The 27,502-nt window shown below is 58.6% G+C and overlaps 1 protein-coding gene across 1 annotated transcript; it reads left to right on the top strand.

Annotated features, from left to right (window-relative positions):
- Positions 1 to 304: 304 nt before the first annotated feature.
- Positions 305 to 19,182, top strand: SCARF2 (scavenger receptor class F member 2; the record flags this gene model as incomplete). Its single annotated transcript, XM_038762303.1, has 11 exons — positions 305 to 444; positions 2,170 to 2,228; positions 2,911 to 3,012; positions 4,146 to 4,665; positions 6,506 to 6,724; positions 6,965 to 7,093; positions 10,693 to 10,796; positions 11,417 to 11,558; positions 12,930 to 13,051; positions 17,162 to 17,317; positions 18,461 to 19,182. Coding segments are annotated over 11 exons (2,415 nt in total), but the record flags the coding sequence as incomplete, so codon positions are not given.
- Positions 19,183 to 27,502: the final 8,320 nt, after the last annotated feature.

The raw sequence follows: 27,502 nt of genomic DNA, 5'->3' as shown, positions 1-27,502 counted from the left end.
CGGGCGGCGGGGTCCTCCTGGGGAGATTGGGGGGGTGGGGGGCTCTAGGGAGGGGCCGCTTGGGGCGGCGCGGTCCTGGCCCGGGAGCAGGAGAGCCGAAGAAGGCATTTCCTGCCGGTGGCGGGCCGGGCCGGGCCGGGCCGGCGCCCCTCCTGCCGCCCCCCGGCCCCCGCCCCCCGGGCCCCCCGGGCCCCGCGGCCCCCGGCCCTCGCACTCCGCTTCCGGCCGCGCTCGCTGCAGCCGCTCCTCGCCCCGGGCCGCCATGGGACGGGGGGCAGGGGGGACCCCCGGGCCCCCCCCGGCCCCGGCCCCGCCGCTCCTGCCGCTGGTCCTGCTGGCCCTGCCGCTCCTGCCGCTGCTGCTGCCGCTCCTGCCGCCGCTGGCCCGGCCCGGGGCCGCCCAGGAGCTCAGCCCCCGGGGCCGCAACGTCTGCCGCCCGCACGGGTAGGACCGGATCCGACCCGGCCGCCCCCGGCCGCCCCGGGACCCCCGCTCGCCCCCGCTAGCCCCGGGCCGCGGGAAGGGGGCTCCTTGCCCGGGGGGTGGATAGCGGGGCACGCAGAGGATGGGGCCGAGCCGGGGCCCACTCGACCGGACCGGACCGGACCGGACCGGGCTTGGTTTCTTCTCCGAGAAGGCCAGGCGGCGCCCCTTCCCTCTCCAGGGCCCTCCACTCTTTGAGCCTCAGCCCACTCTGACTTCTTCTCGCCCCCTCCTCACCCCCTTCTGTCCCGCTCCCGTCCCGCTCCCGTCCCGCTCCTCACCCGCTCCTGTCCCCTTCCTCAGCTCCTCCTGTCCCGCTCCCGTCCCCCTCCTTACCCCCTCTCGTCCCTCTCCTTACCCCCTCTCGTCCCCCTCCTCACCCCCTCCCGTCCCCCTCCTTACCCCCTCTCGTCCTCCTCCTCACCCCCTCCCGTCCCGCCCCTGTCCCCCTCCCGTCCCGCCCCTGTCCCCCTCCTGTCCCGCTCCCGTCCCCCTCCTGTCCCGCTCCCGTCCCCCTCCTCACCGCCTCCTGCCCTCCTCACCCCCTCCTGTCGCCCTCTTCACCCTCTCTTGTCCCCCTCCTCACCTCCTCCTGCCCCCCACCCCCTCCCGTCCCCCTCCTCACCCGCTCCCGTCCCCCTCCTCACCCGCTCCCGTCCCCCTCCTCACCCCCTCCCGTCCCCCTCCTCACCCCCTCCCGTCCCGCTCCTCACCCCCTCCCGTCCCGCTCCTGTCCCCCTCCCGTCCCGCTCCTGTCCCCCTCCCGTCCCGCTCCTGTCCCCCTCCCGTCCCGCTCCTGTCCCCCTCCCGTCCCGCTCCCGTCCCCCTCCTGTCCCGCTCCCGTCCCCCTCCTGTCCCGCTCCCGTCCCCCTCCTGTCCCGATCCCGTCCCCCTCTTCACCCCCTCCTGTCCCCCTCTTCACCCCCTCCTGTCCCCCTCTTCACCCCCTCCTGTCCCCTCCTCACCCCCTCCTGTCCCCCTCCTCACCTCCTTCTGCCCCCCACCCCCTCCCGTCCCCCTCCTTACCCGCTCCCGTCCCCCTCTTGTCCCGCTCCCGTCCCCCTCCTCACCGCCTCCTGCCCCTCCTCACCCCCTCCCGTCCCGCTCCCGCTCCTGTCCCACTCTTGTCCTGCTCCCGTCCCCCTCCTCACCCCCTCCTGTTCCCCCCCTCACCCCCTCCTGTTCCCCCCTCACCCCCTCCTGTTCCCCTCCTCACTCCCTCCCGTCCCGCTCCCGCCCCTCCTCCCCAGGGCTCCGGCCCTGCGGGCTGCCCCTCCCGGTCGCCTCGCTCCCAGGCGGCCCCTCCCTGACCCTTCAGGCCCGAGCGGCCCCCCGGCTGTCGGCCCCGGGCAGTGCCCCGACCCCCGAAGCGGCCGGTTCGGTCCCCGGGGGCTCCAAGTGCCCCCCCACCCCGCACCCCCCGCTTTGGGACCGAGCCGAGCCGAGGCGAGCCCGCCATCTGCTTCCCGACCCCAGGAATGTGGCACCGGCGGATGGGAGAAGGAATGATGCTGGGGGAGGGGGAGGAGCGGCCGAGGGGACACAGTGGACGGAGGGCACGAGCCTGGGGAGCGGCTGCCTCACGAAAGCCCCCGCTTAGTACAGTGCTCTGCACATAGTAAGCGCTCAATAAATACGATTGATGACGAATCTCACCCCCTCCTCCCTCCTCCCTCCTCCCCGCAGCTCCACGGTGCCCGCCTGCTGCCCCGGCTGGAGACAACATGGCGAAGAATGCCCGATCGGTCAGTGCGTTCAATAATAATAATAATGCTGATGGCATTTATTAAGCGCTTACTATGTGCCGACCACTGTTCTAAGCGCCGGGCAGGTCACAAGGCGATCGGGTTGGCCCACGGGGGGCTCACAGCCTTCATCCCCGTTTTACAGATGAGGGCACTGAGGCCCAGAGAAGTGAAGCCCACTGTTGGGTAGGGACTGTCTCTATATGTTGCCAACTTGTACTTCCCAAGCGCTTAGTCCAGTGCTCTGCTCACAGTCAGCGCTCAATAAATACGATTGATTGATTGAAGTGTTCAAGGGACTGTCTCTATATGTTGCCAACTTGTACTTCCCAAGCGCTTAGTCCAGTGCTCTGCTCACAGTCAGTGCTCAATAAATATGATTGATTGATTGATTGAAGTGTTCAAGGGACTGTCTCTCTATGTTGCCAACTTGTACTTCCCAAGCGCTTAGTCCAGTGCTCTGCACACAGTCAGCGCTCAATAAATACGATTGACTGATTGATTGATTGAAGTGTTCAAGGGTCCAAGACCCCCTCCCCGCCCCCCGAGACCCCGGCCCCCCGAGGGTGGGCAGGGAGCGGGTCCTAGGGCTCTGTACAGGCGGCCCCTCCAGTTGGCAGGGGGTGGGCTAGGGGCCGCCCCCCGCCCCCCGTGCCCTCCCTCAGCCCTTCCCTCCCCGCAGCCGTGTGCGAAGGGAACTTCAGCTGCTCCGAGAACGAGGTCTGCGTCCGGCCCAGCGACTGCCGCTGCCGCCACGGCTACTTCGGTGCCAACTGTGAAACCAGTGAGTGACCCCCGCCCAGACCCGGGACCCCACCCCCGGGGCGGCCCTGACATCCCCCGAGACCCCGGCCAGGCCAGAGGGACCCCCCAACACACACACACTGCCTGTGTTCTCGCCTGTCCCGCCGTCTTCCCCCTGGCCCGGAATGCCCTCCCTCCGCCCATCCGCCAAACTAGCTCTCTTCCTCCCTTCAAAGCCCTACTGAGAGCTCACCTCCTCCAGGAGGCCTTCCCACACTCCACCCCATCCCCCTCACCCTACCTCCTTCCCCTCCCCACAGCACCTATATATATGTTTGTACGTATTTATTACTCTATTTTACTTGTGCATATTTATTCTATTTGTTTTGTTAATCAATCAATCGTATTGAGCAGTTACTGTGTGCAGAGCACTGTACTAAGCGCTTGGGAAGTACAAGTTGGCAACATAATATGTTAATATGTTTTGTTGTCTGTCTACCCCTTTTAGACTGTGAGCCCGCTGTTGGGTAGGGACCGTCTCTCTATGTTGCCAACTTGGACTTCCCAAGTGCTTAGTACATTGCTCTGCACACAGTAAGCACTCAATAAATACGATTGAGTGAATGAATGAATAATAATAATAATAATTCATCCACCCATCTCTCCACCCTCCCTTCCACCAGTCCGACCACCCTTCCACCCATCCACCCGTCTTTCCATCCATCCATCCATCCATATGCCCACCCAACCTGTCCACTATCCATCCATTGTCCACACATGGATCCATCCATCCATCCATCTAGCCATTCATCCCTCTATCCATCCATCCATCCATCCATCCATATTTACTGAGTTTCCACTTTGGGAAAAGACTGTACTGAACACCTACAGTGTGCAGAGCTTGGTATTACTGCATACTGTTTGTACGTATTTTATGCATACGTGTTTTACTTGCACATATTTATTCTATCTATTTTATTTTGTTAATATGTTTTGTTTTGTTGTCTGTCTCCCCCTTCTAGACTGTGAGCCCGCTGTCGGGTAGGGACCGTCTCTCGCTGTTGCCAGCTTGTACTTCCCAAGCGCTTAGTCCAGTGCTCTGCACACAGTAAGCGCTCGATAAATACGATTGAATGAGTGAACGAACACTGCCGGTCCCCCTCTCCTCCGCAGAGTGCCCACGCCAGTTCTGGGGCCCCGACTGCAAGGAGCTGTGCAGCTGCCACCCCAACGGGCAGTGCGAGGACACGACGGGCCAGTGCACGTGCCACGCCAACCGCTGGGGCCCGCGCTGCGAGCGCGCCTGCGTGTGCAAGCACGGCGTGTGCCACCCGCGCAGCGGCGCTTGCACGTGTGAGCCGGGCTGGTGGGGGCCCCAGTGTGCCAGCGCCTGCTACTGCAGCCAGACCTCCCAGTGCGACCCGCAGGCGGGCACCTGCGCCTGCCACGCCGGCTGGTGGGGCCGCAGCTGCAACAACCAGTGCGCCTGCCACAGCTCGCCCTGCGACCAGTTCAGCGGGCGCTGCCAGTGCCGCGAGCGGACCTTCGGCCTGCACTGCGAACGGTACTGCCAGTGTCACCGGGGCCGCTGCAACCCCGTCGACGGGACCTGCAGCTGCGAGCCGGGGTACCGGGGCAAGTACTGCCGCGAGCCCTGCCCCGCCGGCTTCTACGGGCAGGGCTGCCGCCGCCGGTGAGTGGCGGGAGGGGGCCCGGTGGTCACCAGGCCCCGGAGATCTGAGTGGGAGCTGTAGGACAGGTGTTTTGGGAAAAGAGCGCCGAGGCAGAGGCGGAGGAAGGATAATAATAATAATAACAATGATGGCATTTACTAAGGTCACACGTTAATTAATTAATATGGCATTTGTTAAGAGCTTACTATGTGCAAACCACTATTCTAATCAATCAATCATATTTATTGAGCACTTACTGTGTGCAGAGCACTGTATTAAGCACTTGGGAAGTACAAGTTGGCAACATATAGAGGCGGTCCCTGCCCAACAGTGGGCTAACAGTCTAGAAGGGGGAGACAAGCGCTAAGCGCTTCTAAGCACTGGGGAGATTACAAGGTGATCAGGTTGTCCCACGGGGGGCTCACAGTCCTAATCCCCATTGTACAGATGAGGTAACTGAGGCCCAGAGAATAATAATAATAATAATGATGGCATTTGTTAAGCGCTTACTATGTGCAAAGCACTGTTCTAAGTGCTGGGGAGGTTACAAGGTGATCAGGTTGTCCCACGGGGGACTCACAGTCTTAATCCCCATTGTACGGATGAGGTAACTGAGGCCCAGAGAATAATAATAATAATAATAATGATGGCATTTGTTAAGTGCTTACTATGTGCAAAGCACTGTTCTAAGTGCTGGGGAGGTTACAGGGTGATCAGGTTGTCCCACAGGGGGCTCACAGTCTTCATCCCCATTTTGCAGATGAGGTCACTGAGGCCCAGAGAAGTGACTTGCCCAAAGTCACACAGCTGACGAGTGGTGGAGCTGGAATTTGAACCCATGACCTCTGATTCCAAAGCCCGTGTTCTTTTCCACTGAGCCACGCTGGGATCTGAGAGGGAGCCGGAGGACAGGCATTTGGGGAAGAGAGCGGCGGGGCAGAGGCGGAGGAAGGATAATAATAATAATAATAACAATGATGGCATTTGCTAAGCACTTACTGTGTGCAAAGCACTGTACTAAGCGCTGGGAAGGTTACAAGGTGATCAGGTTGTCCCGCGGGAGGCTCACAGTCTTCAACCCCATGTTACAGATGAGGTCACTGAGGCCGAAAAAAGTGACTTGCCCAAAGTCACACAGCTGACAATTGGTGGAGCCGGAATTTGAACCCATGACCTCTGACTCCAAAGCCCAGGCCCTTTCCACTGAGCCACGCTGCTTCTCTAAGGATGCTAGGGCCTGCCGGGCCAAGTCTCAGAATGGCATTTCACTTCTTTGTGCCTCAGTTACCTCCTCTGTAAAATGGGCATTAATAATAGTTACGGTATCTGTTAAGCACTTACTAGGTGCCCGGCACTGAACTGAGCGCTGGGGTGCATAAAAGCAAATCAGGTTGGACACGGCCCCTGTCCCGCTCAGGGCTCACAGTCTTCTCCCCTTCTAGACTGTGAGCCCGTCGTGGGGTACGGACCGTCTCCATATGTCGCCGATTTGTACTTCCCCAGCGCTTAGTCCGGTGCTCTGCACACAGTAAGCGCTCAATAAATACGATCGAACGAATGGAGGAATGAATTTTACCAGTGAGGTGACTGAGGCACAGAGGAGTGAATCGGCTGGCCCGAGGCCACGAAGCAGACAAGTAGGATTGGAACCCATGACCTTTTCGCTCCCAGGCCCGTGTTCGGCCCACTACGCCATGCCGCTTGTCAGCCTCTCAGATTAGGATTGTCAGCCCGGTGCGGGACGGGAACGGTGTCCCACCCGATCTGCTCGGATCCACCCCGGCGCTTAGTACGGTGCCCGGCACATAGTAAGCGCTCGACGCATACCATCATGGTCACCCCTCGCTCCCCCGCCCCCAGGTGCGGCCAGTGCAAGGGGCTCCAGCCCTGCACCGTAGTGGACGGCCGCTGCCTGACCTGCGAGCCTGGCTGGAACGGGACCAAGTGCGACCAGGCGTGCGCCTCGGGCTTCTACGGGGACGGCTGCCAGCGGCTATGCCCACCCTGCCGTGACGGGCACACCTGCAACCACGTGACGGGCAAGTGCTCGCGCTGCAACGCAGGCTGGATTGGAGACCGGTGAGGGCCAGGCCACCCCGATACCACCACCCCTCTCCCCCACCCTCCTCCTGGTTTCCCTTCTTCCATCCATCCTTCCTCCTCCCCCTTCCTTCCCCACTCTCCCCTCCTACTTTCCCTCCCCTCCTCATCCCCCCACCTCCATTCCACTCCCATCCCCACCCTCTTGAGCGGGAAGGGAGAAGAGGGAGCAAAACGGGAGATGCTGACCCCAGCCCCGCTCTCTGACCCCATTCCCAGGTGTGACATCAGATGCAGCAATGGCACCTTCGGGGAAGACTGTGCCTTCGTCTGCAGTGACTGCTTCAGCGGCCAGTGCCACTTCCAGTCCGGACATTGCCTGTGCGACGCCGGTTCCCACGGCCCTCAGTGAGTGGACCCCCTCGCCCAGCTCATCGTGTAGTGAGCACCCCACCCCCTCGGTCGGTTCCAGCCAGACCCGGCAGTTGTCAGTGTGGGTAGAACTACCCTGGGCTCCCCATCTGGATGGCCCCCGTTGACCCCTTTGGGGCTGGACTCTCCCATCTTTCACACTCTGAATCTCCACTCCCGCCGGAGAGGAGCAGGACAGTTCTGGACCCTCCCTCCGGCCGGAGGCCCCGACAGGCATGCGTGAATCGTCAGCTCCCGGAGTCACCCCAGTGCCCGTTCGCCCTTGACCCAGACTTTAGGACTGGCCTGGGGGCCTTCCTCAGAATTAGCAGGACCCCACCTGAGTGTCCGTATCCAGACATCACACGTCCACGCCATCCCCCTTCTCCTCCTCTCGCGTGACTGCGGGCCGCCCGGCTCCGCTTAGCCACCACATAGAGACCCGTGGCCTCCTGGGCAGCAGGACAGGGACGCACACACATGCACGCACACACACATACCCCCTTTCTCCCAACCTCAGAGAGACCCCAGACCCATTGGTGCCATAGCAGTGTCTTCCATCCCAGACTGCGGGGTCTCTGGCCTCTCCACAGACCTCCCCAATCTCCAATCGTGTGCCTCTTCCACCAGCCCATAACCCCCTCAGTTCTGTCCCCTGCCAGGTACAACCTCGGAGGGCAGGGCTGGTTTCCCTGCCAGAAGCTCTGGGTGCTAATCGGCCCGTAGATCTCTGCTCAGGACAGGGGAAGGGCACTATCAAGATACCCCCATGGCCACTGATGGCAGGCCGGAGAAGGCACGGGAAGGAGTGGACGGGCACTGCCAGCATGGGAAACTCAGGAATGATACTCTGCATATGGCCCAGAGGCTGGGTAGGGAGATCCTGGGCACAGGGTGATGATAGAGCAGCTCCCACTGCTTCGGAGCCCTGTCTGGGAATCCTACTGGAAGAGGCCGGCTTCTCGGAACGTCTTGTCATGTTTGCGGGCTGCGGTGGCGCTGGTGGGGGGGTATCTCAGGTCAGGGGTCTTATCGGCACGCTGCAGTGGCACTGAGGGGAGTATCTCAGGTTGCGGGGGGGGTTGTTCCTGTTCAACAGCCCAAGAGATGAGCGAGCAAGCCTGTGGGGTGAGGAGGAGGTCAGCTCAGCCGGAGAGGAAAGTGGTGGAGGAAGGAGTCTTGCAGTGTGGGGGACAGGGCGGGGAGCAGGGGAGTTTGTAGTTGGGTGAGGGCCTTGAAATGGAGTCTGGAGTCTCCAGGCCCCTGGCAGCCAGAAGCTGATTCCAGATTTGGAGCAGGTCAGTGGCATTCTCTGTCTCACCTGCGACACTGACTGTGCCGGAAGCAATTACTGTCTCACCCGGGACATTGGATACACTTGACCCTGGACACTGTCCCACCCGGAATGCTGGATGCCAGTCATCGTTTCACCCGGGACGCTGGATTCATTCGACTCTGGTCACTGTCCCACCTGGGATGCTGGATACGTTGCATGCTGGCCACTTTTCACCTCAGGACACCGTATACTCTGGGCACCCTTACTGTCCCAACCAGGACACCAGATGCATTAGACGCTGGAGACTCTTTCACCTAGGGCACTGGATATGCTGGATGCCGTTACTGCCTCAACCAGCACACTGGATATAGTGGACACCGGACCCTATTTCATCGGGAATGCTGGATGTCAGTCACTGTCTCACCCAGGGCACTGGATATATTCAACCCTGGTCACTTTCACCTGCGGCACTGGATACAATGGACACTGGTCACCGTCTCACCCGAGAGACTGGATACATAGGATGCTGGTCATTGTTCCACCCAGGACACTGGATATATCGAATGCCGGACACTGTTTTACCCAGCACGCTGGATTAACTCAATCCCAGTCACTGTTTCACCTGTGACGTTGGATACATTGGGCACTGGTCACCGTCTCATCTGGGACACTGGATACACTGGACACCGGTCTTTGGTTCACCCGGGGCACTGGATGCTGGTCCCGTCTCACTCAGGACATTGGAAGTACTTAACCCTGGTTACTGTCCCACCTGGGACACTGGATACACTCAAACCCTGGTCACTATCTCATCACTGCCTCACCTGGGACACCGGATACACCAGATACCAGTCACTGTCTGACCCTGAATGTTGGATGCCGCTCACTGTCTCACCCAGAAAACTGGATGCACTCAACCCCGGTCACTGGCTCATATGGAACACCGGATGCACTCGACCCTGGACACTGGATAAACTCAACCCTGGTCACTATCTTACCCAGAATATTAGATGCCACTCACTGTCTCAACCAGGACACTGGGTAAACACAACCCCAGTCACTGTCTCACCTGAAACACTGGATACACTGGACCACGGTCACTGTCTCACCCAGAGCACCGGATATGTTGGCTGCTGGTCACTGTCTCATCCCGGATACAGAATCTGCTGGGGACAGTGGGGCTGGTCTACCCATGCTGGGGAACAGGATAACCATCACGGGAGTCAGCTCTGACCTATCTCAGCCACAAAGGAGATAGCCAGCTCCGACCCTTCCCCTAGACCCCGAGTCACCTGTGGGCAAGAGTGTCTGCAGGGACTCCACCTCCGGCTGCAGTGCTTGAGGTGGAAGAAGGAGCCTCCCCCATGCCCCCTCCTCCAGGCTCCCCATCCCTCCCATCTCCACCTTTTCTCCCAGCTTCCCCTCCTCTCCTCCCCAACTCCTCCCTTGGCTTCCCCTCCCTCATTCCCCTCACTGCCTTTACCTCCCTCCTTGGGAAGGAGGCTGAGGAGATTGGATTGTAGTTCCCTTTAGAGGGGACTCCCTCCGGGGAGAACCCAAGCCCCCATCCCGCCACCCGCCCAGTCTCCGGGAGCGAGCTCTGCCCACCCCCACCCTCTGGGAGGCTTCGCAGAGGGGGACATAGATCAGGGATGGTGCTGGCTGGAGGAAAGGGGGCCTGGGGAGTAGGGAGGTGGGGGGACAGCTGAATGGCAACAGGTGTTCCCCTCATGCCCACCCCCACTCAGGCCCCAGTTCAATATGCGAGCTTACACACACACACACACACACACACAAACACACGCAAACACATCCCTTTCCCCCAACCTGAGAGAGACCCCCAGACCCAGTGGTGCCATTGCAGTGTCTCCTATCCCAGACCGCAGGGTCTCTGACCTCTCCAGGAGAGGGAAGGGGGAGATCTCCATAGACCTTCCCGATCCCAAATCGTGTGCCTCTCCTCCTTAGCCTTTCTATCCCCTCTCTCGCCTCCGAGCCCATCTGCTCCTGTTCCCTCAGGGCCAGGCTCACGTTGCAGCAGGAGGGATGGAGGTGGGACAGGGAGAGGAGCTTCCTGCCCCATCAAGGTGGGGAAAGGGGTCTGGCCTTGGGACGAGCTCTTAGGGTCATGTGGTGTCTCTGCCCGGACAGTGAACACTTCCCAGAGGCAGGGGACTGGACGGGATGACCCTTCCTGGCTCCCTTCCTCCCCTGCCCCTCCCTCCAGGTGAAGGTCTCAATATCGCCCTTGTCCATCGTCTCCGGGCCCATCCCCGCGTCTGGTCTCCCCTGTTCACTCCCGGCCTCTCTCCCCACACAGCTGCAACCTGACCTGCCCGCCCGGACTCTTCGGGGTCAACTGCGCCCAATCCTGCAGCTGCCGCGAGGACTCCTGCGACCCTATGACCGGCGCCTGCCACATGGGTGAGGACCCCAGCCCTGAGGGGGCTCGTCTGTGCCCAGTGCCCCTCCCGCCCACACCGTGGCCTCCAGCCCCACTCCACTCCCACCACCGACCCTCCGCCTTCAGTCGCCCCCAATCCCCGACTTGTGGCGTCTAGTGCCCGCACCCCTCCCCTCGCCCCGGTTCTCCAGTCCCCCTCCTCCATTGCACAGCCTCTAGTCCATCCAAGGCCTGCTCCCTGGCCTCCGGCTCCTCCTCTCTGTCCCCAACCTTCGCTGCAGTCTCCCGTGCTGGGTTTGGGGTCTGGGGCTCACGCCCCTCCGCCCGGCCAGGGTGTCCCTGCCAGTGCGGCCCAGGCGCCTGACCGCTCCTCCGAGGGGGTGACGAGGAACTGACTGCCAGGAGGCAGAGAGAGACGTGCCCACCCACCTCCCCTGTGGGATTCTAGAGCTGAGGGATGCCACCTGCCCTGCCCCTGGCCTGGGCCGACCCCATGTCCCCAGCCCAGGATGACCCTCAGCCTCGGGAAGACCCCACATCCCTGGCCCAGAATGATCTCCAGCCCAGGACAGCCCTGGCCCAGGCGGACCCCCGACCTGGGGCTCACCCAGCGGGCCGGTCTCTGCTTTCTCCGAGACAGACGTGAACCAGCGGGTGGGGGTTATGGGGGCCGGAGCTCTGCTGCTCTTCCTGCTGCTGGCCGCCCTGCTCTTCCTGCTGGGCTACTGCTGTGTCCGCCGCCGCCACCGCCATCACCACCGCCACCGCCAGGCCCGCCCCCCGTAAGATGCCCCGTTCCACCCCCAACTGCCCCTTCCCCAGCCTGTTTGTTTCTCTGACTGCGTGTGTGCGTGTATGGTGGGGTGCGGGGGGAGGAGCATGTGTGTGTGTGTATGTTTATCCATACGCATCTGTGAGTGTCTGACTCTGTGACCTGAGATGGAACGAGTGTCTGAATGGAACTGGAGGCGTGAGTGACTGTGTGTACCTTGGCTCAGTGGAAAGAGCCCGGGCTTTGGAGTCAGAGGTCATGGATTCAAACCCCGGCCCTGCTAACTGTCATCATCATCAATCGTATTTATTGAGCGCTTACTATTTGCAAAGCAGTGTACTAAGCGCTTGGGAAGTACAAATTGGCAACATATAGAGACAGTCCCTACCCAACAGTGGGCTCACAGTCTAGAAGGGGGAGACAGAGAACAAAACCAAACACACTAACGAAATAAAATAAATAGGATAGATATGTACAAGTAAAATAAATAAATAAATAAATAAATAAATAGAGTAATAAATATGTACAAACATATATACATATATACAGGTGCTGTGGGGAAGGGAAGGAGGTAAGAAGGAGGGGATGGAGAGGGGGACGATGGGGAGAGGAAGGAAGGGGCTCAGTCTGGGAAGGCCTCCTGGAGGAGGTGAGCTCTCAGCAGTCCTTGCTCTGTGACTTTGGGCAAGTCACTTCACTTCTCTGGGCCTCAGTTCCCTCATCTGTAAAATGGGGATGAAGACTGTGAGCCCCCCGTGGGACTACCAGATCACCTTGTAACCTCCCCAGTGCTTAGGACAGTGCTTTGCACATAGTAAGTGCTTAATAAATGCCATTATTATTATCATTATTATTATTATTCTCTGGGCCTCAGTTCCCTCATCTGTAAAATGGGGATGAAGACTGTGAGCCCCCCGTGCAACAACCTGATCATCTTGTAACCTCCCCAGCGCTTAGAACAGTGCTTTGCACATAGTAAGCGCTTGACAAATGCCATCATTATCATTATTATTATTCTCTGGGCCTCAGTTACCTCATCTGTAAAATGGGGATGAAGACTGTGAGCCCCCCGTGCGACAACCTGATCACCTTGTAACCTCCCCAGCGCTTAGAACAGTGCTTTGCACAGAGTAAGCGCTTGACAAATGCCATCATTAATTAATTAATGTGTGGCCTTTTGTGACTGGGCACTTGCAGGGGTAACTGCGTATGTATGTGCACGAATGCCTGGTTGCGTGCCCCGAGATTGAGCTCGTTTCTGAACGTGACTGGTGTTTGTGTGAGCACGCGCGTGAGCATTCTGTCCGCGACCTGACATGGGAGGCCCGGGCCACACCGCCAGCTCAGCCCTGCTCTGTCTGTCCGTTCGTCCCCCCCGCAGGGATGGCCCAGACCCCGCAGCCGTCAAGAAGCCCCCCCGGCGCCTGTGTGGCCGGTTCAGCCGCATCAGCATGAAGCTGCCCCGTCTCCCCCTGCGTCGCCACAAGCTGCCCAAGGTCGTGGGTAAGGCCGGTGGGCCGGGGGGAGAACCGGGGCCCTGGGCCAAGTGCTGCGGGGGAGCACAGAGGTAGACACGCTAATCAGGTTGGACACGGTTTCTGTCCCAGTCGGGGCTTCCAGGCTAAGGGAGAGGGAAAGCGGGGCTCTTACCCCTATTTTACAGATGAGGAAACTGAGGCCCAGAGAGGCTAAATGATGTGCCTGAGGTCGCTCGCTCAGCAGGGCAGGGGTGCAGCTAGACTAGAACCCAGTGCCCTCACTCTATCGAGCCCCACAGTCTCCCGCAGGCCGAGCTTCTATCTCTGGCAGGACAGTCCTGGGTTTCAGAGGGCTCAGGGCCCCTACTCTACACACATGGGTACAGAGAGAAGCAGCGTGGCTCAGTGGAAAGAGCACGGGCTCTGGAGTCAGTGGTCAGGGGTTCAAATCTCGGCTCCGACGATTGTCAGCTGTGTGACTTTGGGCGAGTCACTTCACTTCTCTGTGCCTCAGTTACCTTATCTGTAAAATGAGGATTGAGTGTGAGCCCCCCTGGGGGACAACCTGATCACTTTGTAATCTCCCCAGCGCTTAGAACAGTGCTTTGCACATAGTAAGCGCTTAAGAAATGCCATCATTATTATGTACACGCTCACCGCAGACATACACAAGAGTCACATTTACAGCAGGTATGCACAAGAGTCGCACTCACTGCAGGCACACACAGAAGAGGGTCCCTTACCTTTCCCTTTTCTTGGGTCCTGGCATCCAGGAGCCCCCATTTAGTCCCCTCCCTTCTGTGACCTCAGTTTCCCCAGCCACACTGGAGGGGGACAGAGGTCAGGGGAAGGTGTGGGGAGAGGCAGAGTTGGCCGGGGTTTGTGAGTGTGGGGAGGCTTCTCAAGGCCGAGACACTCCCTCAGTCTACCCCATGTCTGGGTGTGGAGAGGGCAGCCTGTAATCAATCAATCAATCAATCGTATTTATTGAGCGCTTACTGTGTGCAGAGCACTGTACTAAGCGCTTGGGAAGTACAAATTGGCAACATATAGAGACAGTCCCTACCCAACAGTGGGCTCACAGTCTAAAAGGGGGAGACAGAGAACGAAACCAAACATACTAACAAAATAAAATAAATAGAATAGATATGTACAAGTAAAATAGAGTAATATAATATAATATAATAATATAATAATAATATAATATATATTATTATATATAATATATAATATAATATTATATATTATATAATATATTGTATATTATTATATATTTATTGTTATAAATATATAATAATATAATATAAAATAGAGTAATAAATAAGAAGTCCTGATGACCCCCCCCCCCCGCCCCAAATATGGCTTGGGCATAGGCTCTCCCTCCCCACCTTTTCTCATTCCCCGAAATCTTCTTTTCCCATTGAGCCTTCCCAGATGACCCTCCTCACAACGCCTTAAATCCCCCCTGGCTCTGGGCGGAGAGCTGGGGCAGGGTGCCCGTCAGCTTCTGGAAGACCCCTCCCCACTGCAGGCTGCACAGTACAGCGCTTAGTACAGTGCTCTGCACACAGTAAGCTCTCAGTAAATACGATTGATTGATTGATTGCACAGAGTAGGGGATTGTCTGCCTATCTTTGCCTGCTTGCCTATCTGCCCGCCAGTCTGTTCACCTATCTTTCCGCCTTCCTTTATGTCATCTATTCTGATTGTTTGCCCTTCTGTCTGCCAGCCAGCCTGTCTGCTTACCTGCCTGCCGCTCTCTGTCTAGAACAGTGCTTTGCACATAGTAAGCACTTAAATGCTATCATTATTATTATTATTATTATTCTCTGTGCCTCAGTTACCTTCCTTCAATCATATTGAGCGCTTACTGTGTGCAGAGCACTGTACTAAGCGCTTGGGAAGTCCAAGTTGGCAACATATAGAGACGGTCCCTACCCAACAGTGGGCTTACAGTCTAGAAGGGGGAGACAGAGAACAAAACAAAGCATATTATCAAAATAAAATGAATAGAATATGTACAAGTAAAATAGAGTAATGAATACGTAAAAACATATATACAGGTGCTGTGGGAAAGGGAAGGAGGTAAGGCAGGGGGGATGGAGAGGGGGAGGAGGGGAAGAGGAAAATAGAGGATGTCAGGAGTGGGATACGAACCCACGCCTCCAGAGGAGACTGCGGTAAAATGGGGATTAAGACTGTGAGCCCCACGGGGGACAACTTGATCACCTTGTATCCTCCCCAGCGCTTAGAACAGTGCTTTGCACATAGTAAGCTCTTAACAAATGCCATCATTATTATTATATTACCTGCGTCTCTGTCCATCTGCCTGCATTTCTGTCTTCCTGCCTGTGTCTGTCTGTCCGTCTGCCTCTCTCTCTTTTGTCTGTCTGTCCGACTGCCTGTCTTTCCTGTCCATCCGTCTGCCCGCCTGTCCTGTCCGTCCGCCCGTCTGCCTGTCCTGTCTTCCTGTCTGCCTGTCTGTCTGTCTGTAAGTTGCCCTGGCCCTGACTTGTAAGCCCACGACTTTAGAAAGCCTCTTGACTGGCCCCTCTCCTCTTGGCCAGGGTTTCAGTTCTGCTGGCAGGGAAATTCAGGTCTGGTGCTGACTGCTTGTAGGTGGTGGTCAACTAATAATAATAATAATAACAATAATTGTGGTATTTATTAAATGCTTACTATATTTCCAGGCACTGTACTAAGTGCTGGGGTAGATACAAGGTAATTGGGTAGGACACAGTCCCTGTCCCACGTGGGACTCACCATCTTAATCCCCAGTTTACAGATGAGGTAACTGAGGCACAGAGAAGTGAGGTGACTTAAGCCCAAGGTGACACAGCAGACAAAGGGCAGAGTCGGGATTAGAACCCAGATCCTTCTAACTCCCAGGCCTGTGCTCTATCCACTAGGCTATGCCGCTTCCCTGTAGGCCAAGGCCCTGCAGGAGCCCAAAATAAAGATGGGCCCGGCCCCCTGGAAGGTTCTTCTGACCTGAGTTTAGGTCTAGATCTGGGTCCAGATCCAGACCTGAGTGTGGGTCCAGGGGTCCGTATCGAGGTCTTGTCTTCCGGGCTCTCCCAGGGCAGAGGGTAGTCCTGGGGCAGGGCCTGCAGAGAAAGAAGGGTGAGCAATGAGTCCAGGGAACAGCTGTGCTGGCCTGAGGCATCCATCACTCGTATAGTATAATGTGCCTTCTGGATCATTGGAAGCAGTGTGGCCTAGTGGCTAGAGCCCAGGCCTAGGAGTCAGAAGGTCATGGGTTCTAATCCCAACTCCTCCTGACTGCTTGACTCTGTGCAAGTCACTTAACATGGCGTAGTGGATAGAGCACGGTTTTGGGCATCGGAAGATTATGGCTTCTAATCCCGGCTCCGCCACTTGTCTGCTGTGGGACCTTGGTCAAGTCACTCAACTTCTCTGGGCCTCAGTTCCCTCATCTATAAAATGGGGGTTGAGACCGTGAGCCCAACGTGGGACAGAGACTGTGTCCAACCCGATTTGCTTGTATCCACCCCAGCGCTTAGTACTGTGCCTGGCACATAGTAATATTACACCTGTATCGGGTGAGGGGTTTTGGATGGTTCCTGCTGGGTCACTTGGGGAGAGTCAGGGATGGCGAGGGGAGACTGAGTGTTGTGGGTTGGACTGTGCTGGGTCACTGGGAGAGAGTCAGGATAATAACGATAATAATAATGGTGTTTGTTAAGCACTTACTACGTGCCAGGCACTGTTCTAAGCACTGGGGCAGATACAAGGTAATCCAGATCCAGAAACCACGGGCTCTGGAGCCCGAGCTGGGCCTATGGTGGTTCTGAGACTGGTCAGGGTTGGGGTTCTCAAGGTCCCCCAGAGGGGCGAGGACCTCCGCAGCCACAGTCTCCTGGGGGTTGACAGGGCAGGTCTCCACAGTGTCCCGGGGTGGACAGGGCGGCTCTCCTCAGCCTCCTTGGGGTGTATGGGGGACCGGTCTCCTCAGCCTCCGGGGAGCGAATGAGCGGGCGGGTCTCCTCAGCCTCCCAGGGGTGGACAGGACATGTCTCCACAACCTCCCGGAGGTGCGCACGGCCTATCTCCGTTACCCCCCTTTGGGGGGGACGGAGGGCGCGTCTCAGCCTGGGCACCGCTTCCCCCACAGTGGCACACCACGATCCGGATCAAACCCTCAACTGCAGCTTCCTGGAGCCGCCGTCTTCGGCCGCCGAGCAGCCGTCGCCGTCCTGGTCCTCCCGCGGCTCCTTCTCCTCGTTCGACACGACGGACGAGGGCCCGGTGTACTGCCTGCCGCACGAGGGTAGGAGTGTGCGGGGCCCGGGGGGAAAAAACCGGACCCCAGGCCCGAGCCGGACGAGTGGGCCTGCTGGGGCCCACATCTCCCAGCCGCGGTCCCTCTCCCTCCGGCTGGGCACGCTGTGTCACCCTCTTTCTCTCACTCTCTCTTTTCTGGCCCCGTCTCTCCCCGGGCCGCCCGGCATGAACCATCCCAATCAATCAATCAATCAATCGTATTTATTGAGCGCTTACTATGTGCAGAGCACTGTACTAAGTGCTTGGGAAGTACCAATTGGCAACATATAGAGACAGTCCCTACCCAACAGTGGGCTCACAGTCTAAAAGGGGGAGACAGAGAATAAAACCAAACATACTAACAAAATAAAATAAATAGGATAGATATGTACAAGTAAAATAGAGTAATAAATATGGACAAACATATATACATATATACAGGTGCTGTGGGGAAGGGAAGGAGGTAAGATGGGGGGATGGAGAGGGGGACGAGGGGGAGAGGAAGGAAGGGGCTCAGTGTGGGAAGGCCTCCTGGAGGAGGTGAGCTCTCAGTAGGGCCTTGAAGGGAGGAAGAGAGCTAGCTTGGCGGATGGGCAGAGGGATTGGGGGCATTCCAGGCCCGGGGGAGGACGTGGGCCGGGGGTCGATGGCGGGACAGGCGAGAACGAGGTACGGTGAGGAGATTAGTGGCGGAGGGTGCGGGCTGGGCTGGAGAAGGACAGAAGGGAGGTGAGGTAGGAGGGGGCGAGGGGATGGACAGCCTTGAAGTCGAGGGTGAGGAGTTTTTGCCTGACTCCCCTGACTTTTTTTTTTTAATGGCATTTATTAAGAGCTTACTATGTGCAAGGCACTGTTCTAAGCGCTTCCCTCTCCATCCCTGGCTGTCCCCTGATGACCCAACGCTGCCCATCCCACCCCACCGCCTCTCCCCTCTCCATCCGTGGCTCTCCCCCCGTCACGCAGCGCGGACAATAACTTAACCCCCAACTCCCCTCTCCGCCCCCGTGACTCCCCACGGCCCATCCCACTCCATCCCAGCGACCCCCCCCCCCCCGACTGTCCCCCACCCCTGTCCATCCCTGAGGACCACCCGGGGAAGCGGAGGTCCCGGTCCCGGGCCCCTCCCTCCCTGACGGCGTTCGCTTCGCAGAGGGCGCGGCGGAGAGCCGGGAGCGGAGCCAGTGCGACCCCCGGGGCCCGGGCCCGGCGGAGCCCCCCGCCCGAAGAGAGGTGGCCTCGTCCAGCAGCGAGACGGTGCTGCTGCGGTCGTCGGACAGCGAGCAGTCGGGGAGCTGGGAACCGGGGGCGGCGGGGCCCGGGGCCTGCCCCCTCTACGCCCGCGTCGCCCGCTCCGCCCAGCCGGCCCGCGACCACCACGACGACGAAGCCGGCGGGGGGCCCGGCAAGCCCCCGCCCCCCGACCCCGCCACCAAGCCCAAGGTCTCCTGGATCCACGGCGGGGCCTCCGGGAGACCCCCCGACGGCCCCAGGCCCGGCCGGCCGGAGGGGCCGCCCCCCGAACCGGCGGCGTTGGCGGGGGCCACCGCTCTTGTCCCGGTGTCGCCGCCGAGGGCCTGGGCGCAGGGGCGGGGGGCCCGGCCCAACGGACTGACCCCCCCGCAGCCCCTCCGCGCCCGGCCCGCCCCGCCGCAGAAGGCCAAGCGCTCGGGGGTCCCGGCCGGCCCCAAGGCGGTGCAGGGGGCGCAGGGGGCGGCCCCGTCCCCCGTCCCCCCGCCGCCCGCCGCCCCGAGGCCCGGCCCGGAGGACTCCAGCCTCGGCTCGGAGCCCCCGAGGAAACGGACTCCCATCCAGAAGCCCCCGAGGAAGAAGAGCCGCGGGGCCGGCGGGGAGCCCCCCCCGCTCGCCCCCTAGTAGCCCCCCCCCCCCCCCCTTGTAGCAGTATTAGCGATGGTCGAAGCTTCTCCTTCTAGACGTGGGGACCTTTCCCCCACCCCCAATCCGGGTCCCAGCCGCGAGGCCCTGTTTTATTGGGGGGGGGGGGCTGCAGGCCAGGGAACCCCCCCTCCCGCGCAGTAGGATAGAGACCCCCGTCCCCTCCGTCTCTCTGAGCCACCGGGCGGGTTGGGGGGGGTTGGGGGGGCGGGAGCTGCCCCAGGACCCTTCCCCTCCTCCGTCGTCGAGCTGGTTTCGACCTGCCCCCTCCCGCCCCCCCATCTCGGTGGGAGGGGGGCCGGATGCACCCGGGGACTCAGAAGAGAATCGTATTTATAAAGCCCCAGGGCCGAGCCCGGGCCCAACCTCCCCGGCGTGCTCCCCCCTTCCCCATCCTTCCCCCCTTTCTTCCCGCCTCCCCCGGGGGTCCCCGGCCCGCCCCTCTCCCTGCTCGCCACCGGCCAGGGCCTCCCCCCCAAGCCAGATCGGGCGCCTCCGTAGACAGCTTTTTTAATAAAGTGCATTTCTTCTTAGAGCACCGGTGTTTCCTGCCACCCGAATACTGCTTCGCCGACGTCCCCATACCAATCCCTCACCCCGGTAGGCCGGAGATGGGGGAGGTGGCTTGGGAAGGGTGGGGTTTGGGAGGGGTACCTGACTGTGGGCGGTAGAGGAAAGGCAAGGCACTGTACTAAGCGCTTAGTACAGTGCTCTGCACACCGTAAGCGCTCAATAAGTACGATTGAATCAAGGAGAGGGGCTGGGGTCAGACTGGAGCCGGGGGCGGGTTGGTGTTTCCAGCCTCACAATTTGGGGCCGCCGCTAAGGCGCATCCTGGGCCTAGGACCGGGATGGTCATTGCTCGCAGAAGGAGTCGGGGTGCGCCGTAATGGGAATTTGGGGCGTTGGAGCCTAGCCTGGGGTTCCCTCCACTCTCCCCAGGGGTGCCCTCTGACCCCAGATCCGCTCAGGCTCAAGATTCCCGGCCCCCTCCGCTCTTAGTTTTAGCGCTCGCTCCTGTTCGGTTTGGTCGGTTTGGTCTCTTTGGTCAGGGTGGGCCTCGCAGTCAGGACCCCCCTCCTAGTCATTCAATCGTAATTATGGAGCGCTTACTGTGTGCAGAGCACTGTTCTAAGCGCTCAGTTCCTCCCTCCCAATCAGGACCCCCCTTACGCGTTGCTCGATCTCGGTCCCGCCTCTCTCCCAGTCAGAGGCCTCTCCGACCCTCATCGGGTTGGGGCGGGAGGAAGAGGAAGGAAGTTTGTGCAGTCATCAAGGTCTCCGTCATCGTCATCCTTCATTCATTCAGTCATTCAATCGTACTTATTGAGCGCTTACTGTGTGCAGAGCACTGTACTAAGCGCTTGGGAAGTACAAGTTGGCGACATATAGAGACGTTCCCTACCCAACAGTGGTCATCATCAACCTCATCACCATCTTCGTCCCTGTCGTCATCCTCGGCACCCTGGTCACGGCCTCCATCGTTTTTCCCATCCCTCTTTACCTCTCTCCCCATAGCCTCCTCAGTCTTCAGCAAACAGGCATCAAATAGGGCAGGAGGGAACTGGGCCCTCCCCACCCTTGGGGCTGTCGGGATTTGGGCCACCGTTTTCCAAAGTGTCAGGTTCTGGATTGTCGGGCTCCAGACCACCGCATTCCAGACTGTGGAGTTCCAAGGAATCACTTTTCCGTATTGTTGGGTCCTGGAGCGTTGGATTCTGGATCGTGAGGTCCCGGGGGATGCGTTCTGGAGTCCCGGTTTCCGGGACACTGGATTCAGGACCATCGCGTCTACATTGCGGGGTTCTGGGCATTGGCTTCCAGAGCGTTTTGGTTTTGGATGGTTGAGTTTCAGCACGTTGGTTCTGGAGCATTGCGTTATGGAGAAGCAGCGTGGCTCAATGGAAAGAGGCCGGGCTTTGGAGTCAGAGGTCATGGATTCAAATCCCGGCTCTGCCAATTGTCAGCTGTGTGACTTTGGGCAACTTCTCTGTGCCTCAGTTACCTCGTCTGTAAAATGGGGATTAAGACTGAACCCCACGTGGGACAACCTGATTACCTTGTATCCTCCCCAGCGCTTAGAACATGCTTTGCACATAGTAAGCGCTTAATAAAATGCCATTATTATTATTATTATTATTAATGGGCTTTCTTCTCTCAACCGTGTAAAGGGGACGCCCCTGGGGTCCCGCTCTGAGATGGGGCGGGGAAGGAGGAAGGGAGGGGCGGGAGAAAGGCTCCCCTTCCCCGAGGTTGGGGCGCTCGGTCCCCTGCAAGATCCGCAGATAATAATAATGATGGCATTTATTGAGCGCTGACTATGTGCAAAGCACTGTTCTAAGCGCTGAGCCGCGGGAAAGGGGGGCGAGACAGGCGGCCTGGGAGCTTCGTCGGGGGCCCAGCGGCCCCCAGCCCTGGCCGGGGGAGAGGAGGGATGGGGAGGGGTTTGCGGGGCCCGGTCCTGCCCGGTCCTTGTTTAGTCTGCTCGGGGCCTTGTCTGGCCGTCATTAGGAGCCGCGTGATTGGCACCCGCTGCCCGTGGCGGGGGGACGGACAGCGGGGCGGGGGGCCGCCCAGCCCAGAGCCCCACTGTGGAGCTGAAGCGGCGCCTTGTTCAGTTGGGACCCCGCCTTCCTTCTCCCGTCCCCCGCCCTCTGCTTCCTTTTTTAAAAAAATGACATTTATTAAGCGCTTACTATGGGCAAAGAACTGTTCCAAGCGCTGGAGAGGTTACAAGGTGATCGGGTGGTCCCACGAGGGGCTCCCAGTCTTCATCCCCAGTTTACAGATGAGGGAACTGAGGTGAAGTGACTTTCATTCATTCATCCAATCGTATTTATTGAGCGCTCACTGTGTGCAGAGCACTGTACCAAGCGCTTGGGAAGCACAAGCTGGCAACGTATAGAGACGGTCCCTACCCAACAGTGGGCTCACAGTCTAGAAGACTGCCCCAAGTCCCACAGCTGACAATTGGCGGAGCTGGGATTTGAACCCATGACCTCTGACCCCAAAGCCCGGGTTCTTTCCACTGAGCCATGCTGCCTCTCCCCGTCCCTTCCTCCTCCTCCTCCCGCTCCGTTCCCTCCGGCCCGGCCAGGGAGAGTCGCGTTGTCCCCCGGCTGAGTGAGGGGTCCCCGGGGGTGCCTTCCCCAGGACCCCCTGGGCCGCGAGGGGCCCCCGGGGGGTGGCCTGCGAGCCCGGCCGGGTCTGGACAAGGGGGAAGCCCTGTCTGTCTCTCCTGAGCTCTCCATCTCTCCCACTGTCTCTTATCTCTGGCTACCTTTGTCTCTGTCCCTGAGCCTGCCTCTCTGCGCCCGTCCAGGCATCCCTGCCTCGCTCTCTCGGCTCATCTCTCCGTCTCTCCATCTCTGGGACTGTGTGTCTCCGTCTGCCTCGGCCCCTCTGCCTCTGACGCAGGGCCCCCACCGGTCCTGCTCGGGGCTTACGGAGACTGTGCCCGCCCGGAGCCAAAATAAACACGGTTCCCACTTACCCCCACCCTCCCCGGCGAGGCTGGGGGACGGGCCAGTTCCCACCGAGCCCCCCCCGCCACCCCCTCCTCCATCCCCGTCCCAGCCGGGCAGCCGATGGAGTCCCCCAGGGGAGGGCCGGAGCCTCCCGTTGCCATGGGAACCCGGGAGCTCAGGGCCCACATCTGGTAGTCATTGAGGGAGGAAAATTATGAGTCGTGGAAAAAAAAAATATTTTCTGCAGCACAAAGCACAAAGGAGCCCGGAGGAATGTGGGGTCTGGAGAGCCGCCGGGGGCCGCCCTCCCCCCTCCTCCCGAGCCCGCCCGAGCGAGGATGGGTGGTCCCTTCGCCTGCTTCTCAGTCTTTGGGTCTCTCTTGGTCCCTCGGCCTCCCTCTCTGCAGGGCCGTCGCCTTTTCTTCTCTTTATGGTATTTGTTAAGCGCTTACTATGTGCCAGACACTGTACTGAGCGCTGGTCCTTCCAATTTCCAGGCCCAGGCTCTACTAGGCCACGCTCCTTCTCTCCCCACCGCATCCTAACCCCTCGGAAAATGAGGGTCCCGGGCGTTTTCAATCCGAGAGCCTTCGGGCAGGGTGGACTGGGAGGACGAGCAGCAGATTGTGGTGAGGGGAGGGGGCGCGGGCTCCTCTGGCTCGGCTCTGAGCCCGGCGGGGTGGCGGTGGGCCTTGGGAGCCTATTAGGGCCTAGGAGGGGGGACCCTCCGGGGACGGGAGGAGGATGAGGCAGGGCCCCGCCGGACAGTCCTGAGGGCGGGCGGCATTGGTCCGGCCCCACCCTGCAGGACACTGCGCTTCAGGAGCCTGTAGTGGACACGCTGCCCAAATGAGACTTTCCACTGGGAACAACCAATTCAGATCCGGATGTGGGCCCGGCCACTGCACTCGCCATTGCTGGGGCAGGGGGCGGGCGGGGGAGTGGTCATTTTTCAGCTCTATTCGCCCCCCTCTGCCTCAGAGAAACAGCCCTCCCCCTTTCCTCCGGCCCCGCTCCTCTCTGCCTCCCCCCCTTCTGGGAATTTCCCCCCCCTTGGGATTCTCTGCCACTAGGCCTGGCCTCCGCGAATCCGGGCCTACAGAAAGGGAGACTGGAAATAAGGGGCTTCACTCTGGCTCTCCTTCTGACGTCCTTCCCAGGTCCCAGCTGAGGGCCCGGGGGGGCCGATGCCCGGATCCCGGCTGTGGGACGATGGGCCCGGTGTCCCCAGATCCCAGCTGTGTCCCCGGGATTCAGCTGGGGAAAACTAATCCGTTGTTTTTCCACCAGAACCTCCTTTTCTGCTCCCCCCCCGTACACACCCCAAGTTCAAACAGTACTTGGGCCCGTGTCCCTGAGCTCCTGGCGAGGAGGGGAGAAAGGGGAGTCCTGACTCGGCCCCATAGGGCTTTCCTGTCCCTGACCTCGGGCAGCTGATCGTCTCCAGGAGGGAGAAGACAGGATTCCACGCAGTCACACGTAACTGTACATGCACTCGCAAAAGTATACTCCAGTACACACACACACACACGCGCATGTATACATATATTCAACACACATAAACCAATTCTTCACATGCACACATAAACCCAAGCACACACAGATACACACAAACATATGTACCCACATACCCATATACTTACACAAACACACGTACGCAAACATTCGAACATATACAGATGCACACTAGCACTCCTATGCTTACAGGCATACAAACCACGATCCCCAATCATTCAATCAATCAATGAATAGCATTGAGGCTGGGAGAGGGGGACCCCATGGTCAGAATCGAGGGGGTGGGGCGGAGCGGCTGCGGGAAGGCCTTCGTAGCAGGGAACAGCCAAACCACGGATTCGCTTCCCAAGGGCTTATGGAAAGAGACTCCGCGGAACATTCTTTTTAAAAACGCTCAGTGTCCCGGGGCCGATGGGGCTCCTTTTATAGACTCCCCAGCCCGAACTAGGTCACCCCTGGGCAGCGACTTCCGGATCAGCCCCCGGCCCGCTCAGCCCCGGGTCCCCCAGCCCAGGCCTGAATACGACGGCGACATCAGGAGCTTGGGGGAGAACTAGGCGTGTACATCCACTCTTGTGTTCAGCGATCAACCGTCCCACACCCCGTGGCTCTCTCCCTCTCCATCTCTAACTTTCCCCAAGAGAGCCAGCCCGGACCATCCCACATCCGTAACTTTCTCCTCTCCATCACTGGACTCAGCATGGACCGTCCCACACCCCTGACTGTCCTCTCTCGCTCTGTAAATGACTCTCCCCAGGGACCCAGCAGGGATCATCCCACACCCCTGACCCTCTCCTCTCCATACCTGACTCTCCCCCGTAATCCAGTCTAGACCATCCAACCCCTTTAACTCTCCACTCTCCATCCTTGATGCTCCCCAGTGACCCATCGTGGACCATCCCACACTCCTGACCTTCTCCTCTCCATACCTGACTCTCCCCAGTGACCCAATACAGACCACCCCAGCCTCCTGACTCTCCCCTCTACATCTCTGACTCTACTCCTGTGATCCAGCTGAGACTATCCCGCACCTCTAACACTCTCCTCTTCATAATAATAAATAAATAATGATGGTATTTGTTAAGCATTTACTGTGCGCCAAGCACTGTTCATTCATTCATTCATTAATTCAATCGTATTTATTGAGCGCTTACTGTGTGCAGAGCACTAAGCGCTTGGGAAGTACAAGTTGGCAACTTCCCAAGCGCTTAGTACAGTGCTCTGCGCATAGTAAGCGCTCAATAAATACGATTGATGATGATGATGTAGAGACGGTCCCTACCCAACAGGGGGCTCACAGTCTAGAAGGGGGAGACAGACAACGAAACAAAACATGTGGACAGGTGTCAAGTCGTCAGAACAAATAGAATTAAAGCTAAAGCACTGTTCTAAGCGCTGTGGGGGGCATACAAGGTGATGAGGTTGTCCCACGTGGGGCTCACAGTCTTCATCCCCATTTTACAGAGGAGGGAACTGGGGCCCAGAGAAGTGAAGTGACTTGCCCAACGTCACACAGCTGACAATTGGCGGAGCGGGGATTTGAACCCATGACCTCTGACTCCAAAGCCCGGGCTCTTTCCACTGAGCCACGCTGCTTCTCCTACCTGGGTCTTCCTAGTGATCCAGAATGGACCACCCCCCCCCACCCCCACTGTCCCCTATCCATCCCTGACTCTCCCTCCTTGATTCAACACCAACTGTCCAACAGCCCTGCCTCTGCCCCGGTGACTCAGGATCATCCAAGGCCCCCTGGGACCTGCCGGTAGTTTCCCCTTCCCCAACTCAGCGTGGCTCAGTGGAAAGAGCCCGGGCTCTGGAGTCAGCGGTCACAGGTTCAAATCCCGCCTCTGCCAATTGTCAATTGTCAGCTGGGTGACTTCTAGGAGAAGCAGCGTGGCTCGTTGGAAAGAGCACGGGCTTTGGAGTCAGAGGTCATGGGTTCGAATCCCGGCTCCGCCACATCTCTGCTGTGTGACCTTGGGCAAGTCACTTAACTTCTCTGAGCCTCAGTTCCCTCATCTGTAAAATGCGGATTAAGACTGTGAGCCCCACGTGGGACAACTTGATCACCTTGTATCCCCCCCAGCGCTTAGAACAGTGCTCTGCACATAGTAAGCGCTTAACAAATACCATTATTATTATTATTATTATTATTCTGTGAGCCCGCTGTTGGGTAGGGATTGTCTCTATATGTTGCCAACTTGTACTTCCCAAGCGCCTAGTACAGTGCTCTGCACACAGTAAGCGCTCAATAAATACGATTGCATGAATGAATGAATGAACTTCTCTGTGCCTCAGTTCCCTCCTCTGGAAAATGGAGATGAAGACTGTGAGCCCCCAGGGGGAAACCTGATCACCTTGTAACCTCCCCAGCGCTTAGAACTTCACTTCTCTGTGCCTCAGTTCCCTCCTCTGGAAAATGGAGATGAAGACTGTGAGCCCCCGGGGAACAACCTGATCACCTTGTAACCTCCCCAGTGCTTAGAACAGTGCTTGGCACATAGTAAGCGCTTAATAATAATAGTAGTTGTTAAGTGCTTACTATGTGCCAAGCACTGTTCTAAGCGCCGATGGCATCATTATTAACTCCCCGGGGGGGACGGCCTACTGTTTCAAGACTGTGAGCCCGCTCTTGGGTAGGGACCGTCTCTCTGTGTTGCCAACTTGGACTTCCCAAGCGCTTAGTCCAGTGCTCTGCACACAGCAAGCGCTCAATAAATACGATTGAATTCATTCATTCGTATTTATTGAGCGCCCACTGTGTGCAGAGCACTGGACTAAACGAATCATCATCATCATCATCAATCGTATTTATTGAGCAATTACTGTGTGCAGAGCACTGGACTAATTGCTTGGGAAGTACGAGTTGGCAACATCTAGAGACAGTCCCTACCCAACAGTGGGCTCACAGTCTAAAAGGGGGAGACAGAGAACAAAACCAAACATACTAACAAAATAAAATAAGTAGAATAGATATGTACAAGTAAAATAAATAAATAAATAGAGTAATAAATATGTACAAACATATATACAGATATACAGGGGCCGGCTGATCCCGGCTTCTGTCTCCAGGAGGGCAAACGTTCCGGGGAAGGTCCGGCGGTGTCCCCCCTCCTCCCTGAATCCCCCCACCCTCCCCAACTTCAGCCCCCTTAAAGGGCCAGGCCACTCCTTTATGGGGCAGCCTGTACTGCCCCCTGGTGGCCCTCGGTTTCCCAGCGGGAGAACCATCCGCGTCATTCCAGAACGAAGGAATGGGGCCTCCCTTTCCAATCAATCAATCAATCGTATTTAGTGAGCGATTTCTGTGTGCAGAG

This window comes from Tachyglossus aculeatus, chromosome 21 (genome assembly GCF_015852505.1).
Source record: "Tachyglossus aculeatus isolate mTacAcu1 chromosome 21, mTacAcu1.pri, whole genome shotgun sequence".
Taxonomy (NCBI): domain Eukaryota; kingdom Metazoa; phylum Chordata; class Mammalia; order Monotremata; family Tachyglossidae; genus Tachyglossus; species Tachyglossus aculeatus.
Note: the sequence above shows the minus strand (reverse complement) of the source record. Positions and strands in the feature narration are given on the sequence as shown.